We start from the raw sequence: 12,051 nt of genomic DNA on the forward strand, positions 1-12,051 counted from the left end.
GATAGCCCCAGTATCTGGACGAAGCTCCTGGTTCCTGGCTTCAGCCCAGCCCAGCCCTGGCTGTTTGCAGTGAATCGGCAGGTGGGAAATCTCTCCGTAGCCCTGACTAAACCAGTGCTTAAAGAAAAGTGTTCTCAGGATGGGTTTGACTGTTTGGGTTTTGAGTTAACTTGAATTGTCCCTAGGCCACCTGCTGCTAAGGAGGTAACACGGGATTTCGCTGGGACCTAACGGGTCGGACTTTCCTCCTGGTTCTCCATGGGATGTAGCCCGGCTGCCCCTCTTTTTTTTTTTTTTTTTTTTTTTGACAGGCAGAGTGGACAGTGAGAGAGAGAGGGACAGAGAGAAAGGTCTTCCTTCCGTTCTTTCACTCCCCAAATGGCCACTACGGCCGGCGTGCTGTGCTGATCCGAAGCCAGGAGCCAGGTGCTTCCTCCTGGTCTCCCATGCAGGTGCAGGGCCTGCCTTCCCTGGCCACAGCAGAGAGCTGGACTGGAAGAGGGGCAACGGGGACAGAATCTGGCGCCCCGACCGGGACTAGAACCGGTGTGCCGGCGCCGCAGGCGGAGGATCAGCCTAGTGAGCTGCGGCGCCAGCCCTGGCTGCCCTCTTGTAATTACCTAGGAGGCGGCCGGAGGCTGGTAGGGGGCGGCACTTGGGCGTGAAGGCCTGCCCCTGCGAGGTGGGCCGGGCTGCTCAGCCTGGTCCAGCCTCTGTCATTTCTCATAGGGCAGAGGGAGCTAAGGATAGCAGCTTCCCGGGTGAGGGTCTTGGCCACATGTCACGTGCACGTGCTCCGTTCTGTGGAACAAGAGTGGAATGGCGGGCGGAGGGGGGGTTCTTGCCACACCCAAACCAGAGGACAGGGGCGCTGAGCTGGTCAGGAGTGCCCAGCAGGCCTTCCCCGGGAGCCTTGGGGCTGAGGGCTGGGGGCTGAGGTCTTGGCTCTCACACCCCCAGCGCCTCACCAGGTCCTGAGAACCCAGCCCCCCCTGCCAGTCCGTGCCTGGGCACAGCAGCAGCCTTTTGCTGGCGCCCAGCCTTCGTGCTGGCCCTGTAGTCTTATCTCCACACAACAGCCAGTGCGGTCCTTTACAACGAATCGCTGCTCTCCCATTCACAGAAAGTCAGATCAGCGCCTGGCTAGCCTGGGAGGCCCTGCGTGATCGGCCTGCGCCATCCTGCCGCCCCACTCTCCGTCACTCAGGCTGAGTCGTGTGTCCGCCTGGTGCCCCCTCCTCGAGGATCCTGCACGTGCTGGCGCCCCTGGCCTGCATGGCTCGTTGCCATGGGTCAGAACTGGGCCCCAACGACAGCCCCGTCCCGTCTGATTTCCCCACACGCACAACACGGCTGACGCCAGGGGTGTGGGTCACGGCCACACCACGCGCTCTCTGCCGACACCAAGGGCAGCTCCGGCCCTGTCTGTCTGGAGTTGGCGTCGGCTCCCAAAACGACAGCGCTCGGCCCGCAAGCCTGCCCCCAGCCCGCGTGCCTGTCCGGGGCCCAGGGTGCCCCCTGTATGCTGACTGCCGGGCTGTCAGTCGGGGGCTGCCACGACCCCAGCCTCAGGGAAACCCTGATGCACGGACCATCTCTGGTGTCCCTTCAACAAAGAACTTGGAAACGGCCACAGGAGAGACGCAGAGGGCCGGGTGTCGGGGAGGGGCACAGCGTGGGGCCTCCCAGGTGTTCGGCCCGGAGCTCCCAAACCCTGGAGCTGGCTGATTTTTGTGGGGCTTTCAAGGCCACGATCGATCCTCAGCTTCATCTCCATCCTCTGGGGAAGGGAGCTGGGGCAGGTCCTCCTGGCGGGCAGACCCCATCCTGAAGCCATCCCTGCGCCACCGGGGTTCCCTGGGAGGGAGCTCTGTGTGCAGGGCCCAGCTGCTACATCTGGACGGCACGCATTCTCTCCTTGAGTTTTCACGGTTCCCTACTGAACGCCTCCCAAGGCCAAACAGGAGGGGTAAACTCACAAGACCGTTACAGCTACAGAGCAGCGGGCTCCCAGGCCGAAGGGCGTCCCCCTGGTATCACCTGCACGTGCGTGTGCACAAATATTGACCGCGCTGGGCGCTGGACGAACGAGCCAGCGTCCGCCCTCCTGGAACTTCCACTCCAGCGCGCACGGGAGCTCAGCCTCCCCCGGCCCCAGGTGGCACCCGTGTCCGCGCTCGGGGACGCCCAGGAGACGGTTGGTCCAAGTACCACTTGGAAGTCGCACCCTCTTGCCGGAAGGAGACCCCCGCCGTCGGCCCCCGCCACAGTGTCCCTCGGGGGCACAGCTCACAGGTGCAGCCACCCGGCCCTGGGACCCTGGTCCTGGCTGCGGCTGTGGCAGGCAGGGAAGCCACGCAGCCTCGGCCTCCCTGATGCCGACAGACCCCTGCCTGGTCTCCCACCCTTCCCGGGGGCGACGTCCGCGGGAGAGGGCACAGGCGAAAGCAGGGCCCGGGCTCTGCGGGGCGCGCGGTCCGCGCGAGCGCCCCCTTCCGGCAGGCTGCTTGGCGAAGGAGGGGCGGGGCGTCGCGGGCCGGCCCGGGGGCCGCATCGCCGAGCGCCGGAAGTGCTTCTCCGCCCCTGCCGCTGGGCCATGGAGACTGTCGCACAGTAGAGTCCACTGTGAGGAGAGCGGGGTGGCGGCCATGAGGGCCGTGCTGAACGAGCTGGTGTCTGTGGATGATCTGAAGGTGAGGCCTGGCCCCGAGGGAGGGCGCGGGGCGAGTCGGAGGACGGGTCCAGCGGAGAGTCGTGTAGGGTCCAAACCCTCCTCCCAGCTTCACTTTGCTAGGGAAGCCGAACTACAGCTCCGGCAGGCCCTGCGCCGTCCGGCTCCTGCCTCAAGGGCGCTCTTTGCCGCAGAGGCTAGTGGGAGTTGTAGTCTCTTCGGCCACCACACCTCCGAGCGAAGACTTGGCGTCTAACCCCCAAAAGGCTGTCAGGTGCGGGCTGCCGCGTGATTTGGGAGGTCAGGGCGTCCCGTCGGTGGTGGGGAGCACGGCGACCGCCATAGCGCGTCACACGACACTGGGTCCTGCACGATGCGCTGCAGGCCTTGGCCTTTGTGGCCCCGGAAGGTAGACGAGATACGGTGCAGAGCCGGCAGGGCGGAGCTGGCGGGCCAGCCGCCGCCGCCGCCGAAGGCGCGGGGGTTGCTGACCGCTTGTTTACTGCACGGCCGCCCGCGGTCAGCTGCTCCGGGAGCGGTGCCTGGAGCCGCCGGCAGGTGGCATCTCCGCTTGGCGCCGCAAGGGGGTGTGAGCCCCGGGTGGGTCCGAGAGCTCGCCTGCATCCCGGGGAGGAGAGGCCGGGCGGGGGGAGCCCCGGGGTGGGTCCGAGAGCCCGGGCGGAGGTGAGGGGGACGCTGGGGGGGGGCGGGGAGTGAGCCCCGGGAGCTCGCCTGCATCCCGGGTCCGAGAGGCCGGGCGGGGGAGCCCCGGGGTGGGTCCGGGGAGCTCGCCTGCATCCCGGGGCTGGAGAGGCCAGGCGGGGGCGAGGGGGGCGCCGGGCGTGCTGGGTACCAAGGCCCGAGGGCGGCGGGGAGGGGTGGAGGCCAAGGGAAACAGAGCCGGGGATGGGACCTCAGCTCCGGATGCGACATGACTGACACCCGTCACCTCCCCAATGGTCCCCTCGCGTGTCCCGTGGCAGAAATTTGAGAAGAAGTTTCAGTCCGAGAAGGCGGCAGGCTCGGTGTCCAAGAGCACACAGTTTGAGTACGCGTGGTGCCTGGTGCGGAGCAAGTACAACGATGACATCCGCAAAGGCATCGCCCTGCTGGAGGGTGAGCGCGCCCCCCGCCCCCGCCGTCACTGGCCCTGGGGTCCCTCCGCGTGGACCCAGCAATGCCCGGGGCGCTGCGGTTATGCGTGCGCAGGCTACCGAGCGTGTACAGACTCCCCCGTGGCGCACTGCTCCCTACCCGTCGCTGTACTGCCTGCACAGCTGGGTGACTCCCAGCGCGGGGCCGTGCGTGCTGGTTACACGCGAGAATCTAAGGGGCCTGAGCATCCACAGAGACTGGTATCCCTGAGGGTCCTGGAGGGTGCCCCCTCCCAACGAGGGCGTGTGCTCGGGCAGGTCCTCTCCCCACGGCATGTGGGGTGCCCAGGCCCAGGCACGTGCCGGTCCCTCTCCAAGCTGCTTCCTCAGCTCTTGGGGTCGCGTGTAGGTGGGCCGGCCGCAAAGCTGGGCGGCCTGTCGCCCGGTGCCCGCAGCGGTCTGTGTCCTGGCCAAGGCTGCCAGTGCCCCTCGCCCAGCACCCGTCTTGGTGCGGATGCTTCTTCCCCTGCACGGGATTAGCTTCAGCGGGGCGCAGCCCTAGAACTGGCTGAGGGCACAGTGCGGACCCAGGACACCTGCTGAGCGACCAACCCAGCGCACCCCCCCCTCCCCACCCCCCGGCCCGGAAGTAGTGAGTTTGGAGCAGCATGTTTTGCAACAGCAATGGGGCCATAACCGTTTGGCCCCTCCCGTGTCCTGTCGGGTCACGTGCATTGACACGGGGGGGGGGGGGGCGGCTGTCACGGGCTCCCGCCGCGGCGGGGGCGGGGGGGGCGGGGTGCACGGGCCGTGGGCCAGCAGAGAGCAGCAGCGCCCCCTCCCCTCCGCAGAGCTGCTGCTCAAAGGCACCCAGGACGAGCAGCGGGACTACGTGTTCTACCTGGCGGTGGGCAACTACCGGCTCAAGGTAGGCCGGCGGGGTTACGCGGGGTCAGGCCTGGGAGGCTGGGTTATCTCCGCTTATCGCCCCCAGCAGGCGGGGCTGTTTGTGGACTCTACTCTGCCGGCTGCGGCTGCGGGTGGGGCTGCAGGGGGGGTGCGGGGCTGAGGCAGGCTCGCTGCCCCGTCCTCCCCGCGTGCAGGAGTACGACAGGGCCCTGAAGTACGTGCGGGGGCTGCTGCACACTGAGCCCCAGAACAGCCAGGCCAAGGAGCTGGAGCGGCTCATCGACAAGGCCATGAAGAAAGGTGAAAGCCGGCTTGCCCGCCCGCCCGTGCCCGCTCCTGGCGAGGGGGGCGGCGGGCGGAGCCCCTGACGGCGCCCTTTCCTCCCCCAGATGGCCTGGTGGGCATGGCCATCGTTGGAGGCATGGCCTTGGGCGTGGCGGGGCTGGCCGGACTCATCGGACTGGCTGTGTCCAAGTCCAAATCCTGACCGAGACTGCACTGCCCGCTCTGTCCAGGCGTCCCCGGAGCCGCGAGGACCCGCAGAGAGGGCCCCAGCCCCGCTTCCCCTGCCTCTTCTCCCTTGCACCTGTCACTCCTCCCCATGGCCTTCACCCTCCGCTGCCCGGGGACCTGTCCTTAGCCCCAGACCTTGTGCTCTGGGACGAGTGTGAATAAAATTGGGCCGCGGCCGGGAGCCTTTGTGTCGTGAGTTGGAGGGATGGGCAGGAGCCACCGGGTGCAGAGGGTGAGGGGGCCGGTGGTCTCCCGCCCGGTGCCCCAGGCCGGTGGGGGCTTCCTGTGACCATCCCCCTCCCTCGGCCCCAGGCAGCCCCTCCTCTCCTGGGGACGCAGCGCGCGCTCATGCCTGTGGGGGGCAGCAGAGGGCAGCTGCGCAGGTACAGGCTGGGGTGCGCGTCTCCGTCTGTCTCCTCTGACCCACTCTGCTGCCTCTCCGCCCGCGGAGTTTTCCGCTCGGGGGGGGGGGGGGGCCCACTCGGCTTCCTCCCCAACCCCCACCCTTCCCTCCCTTTGTCTTCCCGCACCCTCCCCTTCCTCTGGCCTCAGTCTCCCTAGGGCCAGAGGCCACTGGCAGGGGAGGAAGCGCTGGCTTTGGGCCTGGAGGAGGCACGGTCTGGGCGGACGGGAATGCAGGGCCTGGCCTCACCCCACGCCCTCTCGTGCCTGGCTCCCCGTGGGCCTGCTCCGCCTGGCTGCATACCGCTCGTTCCACAGCCCCAGCCAGTGGGGCACAGGAGGGGGGTGGCCCAGTCACGTCCACTGGGTGGACAGAGCCCCAGCGCCACTCACCAGAATCAGGCCAGAGCTGTCCCAGCTTTGGCCTTGGTGCAGGCACTGAGAGCCCCGGCTGGGACAGGTGCGCAGCCTGGCTGGAGCTGGGCACCGGCGGTTCCTGATCCATCATAATTACCCGCAGAGCCGGTGACAGTTCCTAGTAACGATTGGTTAGATTAGTCACAGGGTCATGCTCCGGGCCTGTGATCTCCCGGCTTGGGGCCACTTGGCAGTGGGATCAAGTGCAACGCCGAGTGTCAAAGGTCAGAGCAGTGAGGGGAAACTCAGGTTCAAGAAGTTGGGAGGAGAGTGACTCCCGGTGGCCTCGCCCCAGCCCTGTGGCACGGCGCTGGGGTGGCCCCTGGGCTCGGAGGGCCCAGTCCAGCGGCTTTGCCCTAGGGTCCCCGTTTGTGTTCGGCCGTCTGCAGAAGTGGAAACAGCCCGGGGCTCACGGTCAGGCCCGAGTCACTGCTCAGCGACAGAGCCCACTGGGGCCCGGGTCCATGGGCCAGCAGAGTCGCTGCTCTCTGCCCAACCGCCTTCCCTGGCCGCTCCAGTGTCCTCCCCGTGGGCAGTGGCTCTGCTCCCTGGGAGCTCACAGCGCCTGCTGGTCTCCATGCCGCCTCGGGTCTCCACGTCCACCTTTTCTCTCCTTGCTCCGGCCCCCACGTGGAGCTGAGTCAGACGCGGTCGCTTCCCCTCGGCTCCCAGAGCCTCCCGTGGGGGCCCCTCCTCGGTCGTATCCCGTATCCGTTCGTTCGTCACTCCTGGGTAAGTCCGCTCCCCCCACCGCGGGGCGGGGAGCCCGGGGCAGCCGGCGGCGGGGGGAGGGGGTGGACTTTTGGCCTGTTTCGTTTATTCCCTCCATCTCTGTGGCCACAGCTGCCGCGGGCTTGCCTCACTCCTCACTCCTCGGAGCTGCCAGGAAGCAGAGGCCGGAGCGGGGCAGGGCCACCGAAACCTGGGTCGGACCTGCGGCCCAGGAGGAGGCGGCGGCAGAGGCTGCAGCTGGACTCCGACCCTCCCCTCCCTTTCCAGCCTGCCTCACCCCCCAGCTCTGAACAGACAGCCCGGTTCTCTGGGGCCCTAGCCCCCCGGGGCCCTGCGTGTGCCATGTCGGTGGCGGTGGAGACATTCGGCTTCTTCATGGCAGCCCTGGGGCTGCTGATGCTCGGGGTGACCCTGCCCAACAGCTACTGGCGAGTGTCCACCGTCCATGGCAACGTCATCACTACCAACACCATCTACGAGAACCTCTGGTACAGCTGCGCCACCGACTCCCTGGGAGTCTCCAACTGCTGGGAGTTCCCGTCCATGCTGGCCCTGTCTGGTACGGGCGGGGGGCTGGGGGTGAGGGTGGGCAGGGACCCCGGCAGCTGCCTTGGATGTGGCCTTGGGTACCACAAGGATACAGGAGGTTGGGCTTCAGCGGCAGGGCCGGGGCTGCTGCAGCCAGGAGTGCTGGGGACGTAGCCTCGCCACACACAGCCCCCGCTCCCCGCTCTGAGTGGGTACATAGCCAGGCGCGACCCCAGCCTTTCTGGCCCAGCCCCCGGGGTGGTCGTGAGGCTTGTGTGCGTGGAACGTGGGGTCTGTGTCGAGGCCTGGTCCCAGTGCCGGCGTGAGCTCACCCGGGAGCCGGGCTGTGCGCTCTGCCCTAGCATTTGGGGTCCTCAGGTGCATTCTGAGGTTCTCAGCGGCTGTAGCCTGTAGTGGTTGCCCCCTCCACCTGCCCTGCCCCCGGCCACAGCATCCTCCCACTTCCTGCTCACTCCGTGGTAGGGGCCAGGGTCTCCCCATCTGCCTGGGGGACCAGGAGCCCTCTGCGGGGACGGTCCCTATGCTCGCTGGGTCTGGGGAGCCATCTCCCCCAGGCAGCTCCCCGCAGGTGTGGCCCAGAGGGGTCATGCAGCTGGGCCCGTGACTGTCCAGCTGCTGAGCAGTGCGGGGTGTGGGGGGGTCTCTCAGACGCCCCCCATTCCCACAGTCCCCTGCAGGAAGTTTTCCTTCATTGCCCAGGCCTCGCTGTGCAGGCCAGGAGCCCACAGTGCTGAGTGGCTAGAAGGGCCAGGGGAGGCGGCCAGCTGGGCCTGGGCCGTCCCCACCTTGCCTGCCCACCCGAGGGAAGAGGGCTCTCGTCAGCCCTGCTGCCCTTGGCCCATCCTTGGGAGGATGTGAGCAGATGTGATGGGGGGGCGGGCCAGGCGTGTGGCCTCCAGGCCTGGGCTCGGTACTGCCCGCGGCACCGTGTCCTCAGGAAGCCTGTTGCCTGGGCTGGGCTGGAGGCATTGACCTCGCTTCACAGGAGCTGGGGAGCCTCCGCCAGTTCACAGCCTGCTCAGAGCCCCAGGGCCGCTGGAGGGTGTGGGAACGCAGACGGTGGCCCAGGTCTCCCGTGCCACGCAGTCCTCAGTCCCCGGCCGAGCCCCTTCCTGTCTCTCCTGTGACCACCAGCGCTCCCTGAGACTCAGGGTCTGGCTCGGGCGGGCGTGGCTGCAAGTCAGATCGCGCTCCCAGAGAACTTTGGCCCTCCTCCCTGCCCCCCAACTCGGCCACTTCACCTTCCTGGCAGGGACCCAGCCGTTCCCCTTCAGCACCGTGACTGCCCCACCCAGGAAGGGGGTGCAAGGTCCTGGGGAGCACTTGGCAACCCAGAGACACAAGAGGGGAGAGGGCCAGAACCTCCCCTCAGCGCCGAGAAAGGGGAAACTGAGGCACTGGAGGACTGGGTGAGGCTGACTCAGTTCTGTCCGGGGCCCAGGTATCCCACCTTCCCCATCAGAAACAGCCTCCGCCTCCGGCCACTGCTGCCCCCTACAGGCCACTGTAGGAAGCAAGTCAAGTCAAGATGCCGGCGCGGTGCCACTCCCTAGGTGGGCCTCAGGAGGCAGAGGTGGGCCGGGGCTGCCTCTGTGACTCAGCACCCCAGCTCTCACCCAGGCAGCATCTGGCTTGGTGTCAGTGGGAGAAGCCTGTGATGGGGTCGCCAGGTGCGCCCGGGAGTGGCGGGGAGGCAGGCAAGACCCCTGAGCCTGCGTCAGGGCTGTGAGGGGCGCAGGGCAGGAGCTGACGGCCGTGTCCCCCCCTGCAGGGTATGTCCAGGCCTGCCGCGCCCTCATGATCACCGCCATCCTCCTGGGCTTCCTGGGCCTCTTCCTGGGCATGCTGGGGCTGCGCTGCACCAGCGTCGGGGGCACAGAGCCCTCCAGGAAAGCCAAGCTGGCGGCCACGGCAGGCGCCCTGCACATGCTGGCTGGTAACCGGGCCGGGGTGGTGGACCTTGGCTGCAGACCCCGGTGCTCCGTCCCCATCTCCGGCGCTGTTCCTGATGCTTGCCTCACCTTTGATACCTGGTCCCCTCTCCCTGCGCACCCCGTCCTCATCCTTACTCCCCAGATCTCTGGGCCACCCGTCAGTGGTGTTGCTCCAGCTCCCTCCGTGAGCCAGGATTGAGCCAGGCGTGGGAGACTGCGCAGGTGCGGGTCCGCACAGGGCGCCCAGGGCCATGCCATGTGCGCGTCTCTGCACGTCCCCTCCCAGGAAGCCTGCTGGGTGTTGGGCATTGTCCAGCATCCAGAACTGAACCTAGGCTGGGGAAGGCCAGGTGCCCTCCGCGAGGGAAGCCTTGCTTTTGGGACACCTGGGCCTCCAGGGACAGGTCGGGTTGGGATGTGGCAGATTGCAGGCAAGCACCACGGGACGAGTGCCAGGGGATGCCCGTCCCCCACACCCCTCACTCCGGCCCACCCCTGCCCCCAGGGCTCTGCGGCATGGTGGCCATTTCCTGGTACGCGGCCAACATCACCCAGGACTTCTTCAACCCCTTGTATGCCGGGACCAAGTGAGTGCGGGGGCCCGCCCTGGGGGCAGAGGACGCGGCCTTGTCCCCCAGAAGGTGCTCAGCCCCCACGCCCCTCCCCAGGTACGAGCTGGGCCCTGCCCTCTACCTGGGCTGGAGCGCCTCCCTGCTGTCCATCCTGGGCGGCATCTGCCTCTGCTCCAACTGCTGCTGCGGGCCTAGAGAGGACCCCACCACCAGGTGAGGGGGGAGGGGGAGGGATGCTGGGTGGGCACGGGGAGCGAGGGCCACATCCCCCTCTGAGCCGCGGGCCCCCTCTCTGACAGGGTCCAGCTGCCCTACAAGGCGTCCACCGCCGTGATGCCCCCCGCTGCCTCGGATGAAGGCGACAGCAGCTTTGGCAAATATGGCAAAAATGCTTACGTGTAGGAGCGCCAGCCTGCACACCCGTTCCCCTCCCCTAGCAGAGAGGGGCCCCCAGCACCCAGGGCTCCTGGCTGGGACCCATCCTCCCTGTAACCCAACTCAGTGCCCGGAAGCCATGCCCCAGTCCCTGCCTCCCCAGCCAGAGCCCCGCCCCAGCCACGCCTCCCGACCTGGAGCTCCACCCAGGCCAAGGACCGCTGCTCCCAAGGGGAGAGACGTATCCCCAAATGCTGATGGATTGTGTAAATTCCTGCATAAATAAATGTATACTGTGACTGCTGGGGGCTGAGTGGACTCCACACTGTCCTCTGCCAATCTGGGGAAGTGGCATCCCATCGCTGCTCATTCACACAGGAGTACAGAGGGCAGGCCCCCGCTCCAGGAAGCTGGGAGCGCAGAGGGACCCAAGTCTCTCCCGTTCCTCTCACTCCGATCTCATGGTGACTCCAGGAGACACCTGGCCCAGAGCAGTGTCCACCCCAGCCCATCTGGCTGTCAGAAGCCACCAAGCCCTTTGAGATTCGGTGTTAAATTACCCGGGCTGGCCGGCGCCGTGGCTCACTAGGCTAATCCTCCGCCTGCGATGCTGGCACCCTGGGTTCTAGTCCTGGTTGGGGCGCTGGATTCTGTCCGGGTTGCTCCTCTTCCAGTCCAGCTCTCTGCTGTGGCCTGGGAGTGCAGTGGAGGATGGCCCAAGTGCTTGGGCCATGCACCCGCATGGGAGACCAGGAGGAAGCACCTGGCCCCTGGCTTCGGATCGGCGCAGTGTGCCAGCTGTAGCAGCCACTTGGGGGGTGAACCAATGGAAGGAAGACCTTTCTCTCTCTCTCACTGTCTAACTCTGCCTGGCCAAAAAAAAAATAAAAAATTACCCGGGCTCAGTGGCTTCCAGCAAAGGCCCTGGAAATGTCCCCACTGGCATATGCACTGCCCAGGGTGCCCAGACATGGTGCTGGGCTGTGGGCAGGCTTGGCACAGCTGGGGCCCACTTGAGACAGGACAGCATGGCCCCCAGACAGCAGCCTGGCACCTAGCGGGAGAAGAGGGGTCCAGGGCCCCGTCTCAGCGAGCATCCTCAGTGTTGACAGGGAGCAGCCACTAGGGGGCCCTGGTCTGACCACACACCCCCTTGTCCAGCGTTTGCCCCAGGCACATCAGATTCACCTGTTACTCCTCTCCCAGCCCTGCTGACCCCTGTGTGCACACAGATGACCTCCACCACCTCTGTGCCCCCTCTGCCCTGTGACCCCCCCCCCCAGTCACTGAGCCCCTGGATTCTCCCTCTTGGGACATTTGCACACCTACCTACCTCCTCCCTTCCCCACTGGCGGCTTCTCAGCGCCCAGTCCATACCCCTCCCCCGGAGGGTGCTGAGAGCAAAATGCCCAGCCGGACACGGCCTTGACACCTGCCTGCCTCTGGCCCCCGCGTCTTCCTGTTCTCTGCACAGACCCGGCCTCCCGCAGACCACGGTGCACAAGGTCTCTCACACGTTCACGTCCAGGCCCCTGGGGCCACTGCTCGAGCTCCCCCGGGGGCCGTGGGGCAGCTCAGACCCAGGCACAGTCCACCACCGACTTTTCACACACCGTCTCTGAGACGGGACAGGCACCTCACCAAGTCGCAAACAACTGACAGTGCCCAGCGGCTTCCCACCCGGACTCCCTCACCAACCCCCACCTGCCTCTTCTGAGCCCTTCCCCTCTCAGGAGAACTAAGTGGAGCCCAGTCTCACGATCGGCAGCTGTGTGTGCGCCTTAGCCGGCTCCTTGTGCGTCCCACATGGTTACCCACGGGCTACCAGGGCCATGGGCACAGCACTCCCCCAGTGCACCCACGACAAGGCCCTGCCCTCAGAG

General features: G+C 67.0%; 2 protein-coding genes across 3 annotated transcripts; both read left to right on the forward strand.

Annotated features, from left to right (window-relative positions):
* The first annotated feature begins 2,555 nt into the window (after nucleotides 1-2,555).
* Nucleotides 2,556-5,368, forward strand: FIS1 (fission, mitochondrial 1). The gene is made up of 5 exons (XM_062180029.1): nucleotides 2,556-2,693; nucleotides 3,655-3,787; nucleotides 4,617-4,693; nucleotides 4,869-4,974; nucleotides 5,064-5,368. The coding sequence occupies exons 1-5, from the start codon at nucleotides 2,649-2,651 to the stop codon at nucleotides 5,159-5,161; spliced, it is 459 nt and encodes a 152-aa protein (XP_062036013.1). The 5' UTR covers nucleotides 2,556-2,648; the 3' UTR covers nucleotides 5,162-5,368.
* A 100-nt stretch (nucleotides 5,369-5,468) lies between these two features.
* Nucleotides 5,469-10,507, forward strand: CLDN15 (claudin 15). 2 transcript variants are annotated; one of them, XM_062180027.1, is made up of 6 exons: nucleotides 5,469-6,738; nucleotides 6,850-7,297; nucleotides 9,059-9,223; nucleotides 9,727-9,808; nucleotides 9,890-10,006; nucleotides 10,093-10,507. In XM_062180027.1, exons 2-6 carry the CDS (start codon nucleotides 7,081-7,083, stop codon nucleotides 10,193-10,195), a joined length of 684 nt encoding a protein of 227 aa, XP_062036011.1. In that variant the 5' UTR covers nucleotides 5,469-6,738; nucleotides 6,850-7,080; the 3' UTR covers nucleotides 10,196-10,507. The 2 variants fall into 2 exon arrangements, with proteins under 2 accessions (XP_062036011.1, XP_062036012.1); XM_062180028.1 differs by having other exon boundaries at nucleotides 7,006-7,297.
* The last annotated feature ends 1,544 nt before the right edge of the window (nucleotides 10,508-12,051 follow it).

The sequence above is a fragment of the Lepus europaeus genome, chromosome 21 (genome assembly GCF_033115175.1).
Source record: "Lepus europaeus isolate LE1 chromosome 21, mLepTim1.pri, whole genome shotgun sequence".
NCBI classification, from domain to species: domain Eukaryota; kingdom Metazoa; phylum Chordata; class Mammalia; order Lagomorpha; family Leporidae; genus Lepus; species Lepus europaeus.

Excerpts from the sequence above, each read along its gene's own strand:
- FIS1 (XM_062180029.1), top strand. The coding sequence starts at position 2,649 with ATGAGGGCCGTGCTGAACGAGCTGGTGTCTGTGGATGATCTGAAG. Across the intron at positions 2,694-3,654 it reads TGTCTGTGGATGATCTGAAG|AAATTTGAGAAGAAGTTTCA; the intron begins GTGAGGCCTGGC and ends GTCCCGTGGCAG. Across the intron at positions 3,788-4,616 it reads AGGCATCGCCCTGCTGGAGG|AGCTGCTGCTCAAAGGCACC; the intron begins GTGAGCGCGCCC and ends TCCCCTCCGCAG.
- CLDN15 (XM_062180027.1), top strand. The coding sequence starts at position 7,081 with ATGTCGGTGGCGGTGGAGACATTCGGCTTCTTCATGGCAGCCCTGGGG. Across the intron at positions 9,224-9,726 it reads CGCCCTGCACATGCTGGCTG|GGCTCTGCGGCATGGTGGCC; the intron begins GTAACCGGGCCG and ends CCCTGCCCCCAG. Across the intron at positions 10,007-10,092 it reads AGAGAGGACCCCACCACCAG|GGTCCAGCTGCCCTACAAGG; the intron begins GTGAGGGGGGAG and ends CCTCTCTGACAG.